At 40.2% G+C, this 5,228-nt stretch overlaps 1 protein-coding gene across 1 annotated transcript in view; it reads right to left on the bottom strand.

Annotated features, from left to right (window-relative positions):
- LOC123501296 (beclin-1-like protein B) overlaps positions 1-4,876 on the bottom strand; it is a 16,416-nt gene extending 11,540 nt beyond the window's left edge. Inside the window, exon 1 of the mRNA XM_045250093.1 lies at positions 4,735-4,876. Within this exon, the coding sequence (XP_045106028.1) occupies positions 4,735-4,876 (142 nt within the window). The remainder of the gene's footprint in view (positions 1-4,734) is intronic.
- Between the last annotated feature and the right edge of the window lie 352 nt (positions 4,877-5,228).

The raw sequence follows: 5,228 nt of genomic DNA, 5'->3' as shown, positions 1-5,228 counted from the left end.
GGAGGAGGAGGAGGAGGAGGAGGAGGAGGAGGAGGAAGAAGAAAAGGGCATTAGGAACTAATGTAGATATATTTCCACACACACACACACACACACACACACACACACACACACAGAGAGAGAGAGAGAGAGAGAGAGAGAGAGAGAGAGAGAGAGAGAGAGAGAGAGAGTTAAACAGGAAATAAAATAGGAAGAGGAAGTAAATTTCGGGCCTAATTTTTTTCTTACTCCTCCTCCTCCTCCTTTTCCTCCTCCTCCTTCTCTTCCTCTTCCGTTTCCTCTTCTTCCTTCTCCAAAACAGAGGAAGTAGTAGTAGTAGTAGTAGTAGTAGCAGTAGTAGCAGTAGTAGTAGTAGTAGTAGTAGTAGTAGTAGTAGTAGTAGTAGTAGTAGTAGTAGTAGTAGTAGTAGTAGTAGTAGTAGTAGTAGTAGTAGTAGTAGTAGTAGTAGTAGTAGTAGTAACAGTGGCAGTAGTAGTAGTAGTAGTAGCAGTAGTAGTAGTAGTAGCAGTAGTAGTAGTAGTAGTAGTAGTAGTAGTAGTAGTAGTAGTAGTAGTAGTAGTAGTAGTACTAATTTTTTTCTTCTCCTCTTCCTCCTCCTTCCTCTTTCTCTTCCTCTTCCATTTCCTCTTCTTCCTTCTCCAAAACAGAGGAAGTAGTAGTAGTAGTAGTAGTAGTAGTAGTAGTAGTAGTAGTAGTAGTAGTAGTAGTAGTAGTAGTAGTGACGTAGTGGATAAGGTGGTGGTGGTGTGGTGGTGGAATCGGGTAGACGTCCACGAGTAGGTTTGAATTCTACCACATTATACCAGTTTAAAGCTGTCATTTGTGGAGTGGTTTAAATGGTAATGGAGTCACCAGCACTGCAGCAGTAATGGTAATGGAGTGGTAATGGTGAAGCGGCACCAAACAAGTGGGTATTGAGTCACACAAGCATTGCACACACTCATCACAAGCAAATCCCAACCATATTGCATAATAGTGCCCATGTCTTCCTCACACTCTATCTACTTCTTCCTCCATATCCCTCCACAAGTTACCTCCACTTACCTCCACCTACACAGACCTTCATCCATGTTTCCTCCACCTTCCCTCTAATTACAGCGTTTCTTAACTGGGATGCTCGCACCCCCATGGGGTGCTGAAATCAATTTCATGGGGTGCTGAGGAAGGTCACATATGTGGCGGTAAAAGGTAAAAGGAATACGTTTGGGTAAACGTATTTTTATCGCATATTTTAAAATTCAATACCGGGGTAAACTTGAACGTGATTTTCATGTGTTGTAGCATAGTGATATAAAACACTTGATTTGTACGAGCATTCCACTATTTAATATTCAATTAGTGTTACAAGCTTTGTATATTACCAGTGTACACGTTAGGTACATGTACACCAGACGGCAAGACGTCCTCGCTCCCTCGCCACCTCGGCAGAGCCCAGTGTACAGTATATTAATACCAGTGTACACGTTCGGTACGGTGTTCGCCAATGGTGGAGGGTGCTGGACAGCTTAGGCCTGACTAAAAGGGATGCTGAGGTCGAAAAAGGTTAAGAAACACTGCTCTAATATCAACGTTCCTAAATGTCACCATGATAGCCAGGTTCTAAGTGGTTAAGCTGAAGATGTGCTTGGGTGGTGATATGGGCCCCAATATGCCCACCACTAGAGATAACTGCCAGCGACACTAATGGGAGGAAGCTTAATAACACTGCTTCACTCATATACTCTTCAAGAAGCTCTACAGGAGCTATAATGATAATAATAATAATAATAATAATAATAATAATAATAATAGTAGTAGTAGTAGTAGTAGTAGTAGTAGTAGTAGTAGTAGTAGTAGTAGTAGTAGTAGTGATGATAATAATAATAACGATAATAGTAGTAGTAGTAGTAGTAGTAGTAGTAGTAATAATAATAATAATAATAATAATAATAATAATAATAATAATAATAATAATAATAATAATAATAGTAGTAGTAGTAGTAGTGATGATAATAATAATAACGATAATAATAATAGTAGTAGTAGTAGTAGTAGTAGTAGTAGTAGTAGTAGTAGTAGTAATAATAATAATAATAATAATAATAATAATAGTAGTAGTAGTAGTAGTAGTAGTAGTAGTGATAATAATAACAACGATAATAATAATAGTAGTAGTAGTAGTAATAATAAAGATAATAATAATAATAATAATAATAATAATAATAATAATAACAGTAGTAGTAGTAGTAATAGTAGTAGTAGTAATAGTAATAGTAGTAATAGTAGTAGTAGTAGTAGTAGTAGTAGTAGTAGTAGTAGTAGTAGTAGTAGTAGTGATAATGATAACAAAGATAATAATGATAGTAGTAGTAATAATAATAATGATAATAATAATAATAATAATAATAATAATAATAATAATAATAATAATAATAAGAATAGTAGGAGTAGTAGTAGAAGTGGTAGTAGTAGTAGTAGTAGTAGTAGTAGTAGTAGTAGTAGTAGTAGTAGTAGTAGTAGTAGTAGTAGTAGTAATGATGATAATAACAACGATAATAATAATAGTATATTAATAATAATAATAATAACGATAATAATAGTAGTAGTAGTAGTAGTAGTAGTAGTAGTAGTAGTAGTAGTAGTAGTAGTAGTAGTAGTAGTAGCAGTAGCAGTAATAGTTGTAGTGGTAGCAAGTGAAGCAAAATGTATCTTGTTATGTTATGGACCAGTGGTGGTCCACCTGGGTGTACAGTCCACCTTATAGTGGAGGAGATGAAGTGAGGGGTGGACAGGTGGACAGCTGTCTGGGGATGGACTACTGGGTGGACGAGATCTTCACCTGCACGTGTCTCTATAATATACAAAAGTCTCTCTCTTTCTCTCTCTCTCCTATATTTCTTAAAATACATACTACAAATACATACTACAAATACATATTTACCTATTGTAACATCAAGGTTGCCACCTCGCCTACTCGCAAGACCCCGATAGTACAACCACGCGAGATATGAGACAGGAAACAGATTTTAAATATTGAAAATGAGAATTTTAATGAGACTTTTCTGGGTGGGGTGGACACCCTCTGCTTCATCACCGTTACGGCTGGACCACACTGAAAAAGGTGGAAGACCACTGTTATAGACTGGAGAGAGAGAGAGAGAGAGAGAGAGAGAGAGAGAGAGAGAGAGAGAGAGAGAGAGAGGTCAACAAGAATGAATGGCTGTACTTACAATGGTGACGCGGTGCCCTGACACACACATAGGCCTACTGGCGCTGACACACAGGTCTATGTGAGTAATCCTCGGTGTCACATCACTTCCCACCCCCCCAACACACAGAGACACTTTTCACTTATATAGGCCTACCCCAGGGTGCCACTTTTCTGATAGGCCTACCCCAGGGTGCCACTTTTCTGATAGGCCTACCCCAGGGTGCCACTTTTCTGATAGGCTTAACCCAGGGTGCCGTACTTTTCTGATAGGCCTACCCCAGGGTGCCAGTTTTCTGATAGGCTTAACCCAGGGTGCCGTACTTTTCTGATAGGCCTACCCCAGGGTGCCAGTTTTCTGATAGGCCTACCCCAGGGTGCCGTACTTTTCTGATAGGCCTACCCCAGGGTGCCACTTTTCTGATAGGCCTACCCCAGGGTGCCACTTTTCTGATAGGCCTACCCCAGGGTGCCGTACTTTTCTGATAGGCCTACCCCAGGGTGCCACTTTTCTGATAGGCCTACCCCAGGGTGCCACTTTTCTGATAGGCCTACCCCAGGGTGCCACTTTTCTTCACTTGAGCGACGTTTTGTCACTTTGCACAATTGTGGCGGCTTGGTTTGGCGGGAAAGTGAGCGTGGTGTGTCCTGTGACATGTGTCGTGTGTCATGTGTCTGGCGCGGCGTGTCATGTGTCGTGTCAACACTGCAACACTCTCACAACACTGTGTTACTACACACATCCCAGCAAAGTGCCTTAAATCCACGCTAGAGTGTCGGGGCGCGGCAGTGTGCCCCACCACTGCACACACCCACACAAACTGAAGGGGCGCGGGGCGCGGGGCGGGGCACCGTGTCGTTCCTTTAGGCTTCATAATATATAAAAAATGAAACCACACCAGCGAGACAAGTAACAAAAACAAAATGACAAATTAAGAGGTATGAGAATCACTAATTACACACACAAACAAACAATGGCGTCCTTGGAAAACAAACAAATAATATTAATAATACTATCTGAAGGGTGAGCGGCGCGGCGCTTTGTCGCGCGCTTGGCGCCAACACAGATTTCAAAATTATATTCATTAATAATTATTAATTTGCGTCAAAATACTCGTTCACAAACAACACTGTAGTGACGGAGTGGTGTCATCAGCGCAATAAACCTTATAAAACAAATCTTTATAATACATTACATAAATATTACAACAAATGTTTGTAATACATTACATAAATATTACAACAAATGTTTGTAATACATTACATAAATATTACAACAAATGTTTGTAATACATTACATAAATATTACAACAAATCTTTATAATACATTACACAAATCTTAGCAATAGTAGGCTATCAATTCATTCTATTTCATTTCTTCTTGATCTGTTTCACTATTTTTAATAATTTTACAGCCTAACAAAGTCATTAATTATTTCCTCCAGTGCTGGGAACCTTCCTTCACCTGAGACACGCCCATCACGCCCACGCCCACCCACGCCCATCATAGCCTACCCACTACCTCACATACGCCCACCATTACCCACTATAGGACGCCCACAAGCACGCCAACACCTCCACACCCACCCACGAGGTAGTGGCTAGGTTGTGGTGGGCATGTGTGAAGGTGTGGGCGTGTTGGTAAGGTGGTGGGCGTAGGGGAGATGCTCTTAACTTCACCAGTACCATGACGCGTTTTTCATATTCCTTGTTGTGACTATTTGGTGATTTTATACATCTTCACAAACTCATGTTGGGGATTAAAATAGTGAAGACTGTGGCCATTAATCTTCTGACCTCCATACACCCTTGCTAATGTCAATAGAATAGTCTAATGGTGCACAAAACTCAAGGTAAAAATGTCTCCCAGTACTGAAGGGGTTAAAATAGAGAAGACTGTGGCCATTAATCTTCTACCCTCCATAAACCCTTGCTAATGTCAATAAAATGGTCTAAATGTGCACAAATCTCAAGGTAAAAATGTGTCCCAGTACTGAAGGGGTTAAAATAGAGAAGACTGTGGCCATTAATCTTCTACCCT

The sequence above is a fragment of the Portunus trituberculatus genome, chromosome 1, assembly GCF_017591435.1.
Source record: "Portunus trituberculatus isolate SZX2019 chromosome 1, ASM1759143v1, whole genome shotgun sequence".
NCBI classification, from domain to species: Eukaryota; Metazoa; Arthropoda; class Malacostraca; order Decapoda; family Portunidae; genus Portunus; species Portunus trituberculatus.
This window is presented reverse-complemented; position numbering and strand designations above follow the sequence as displayed.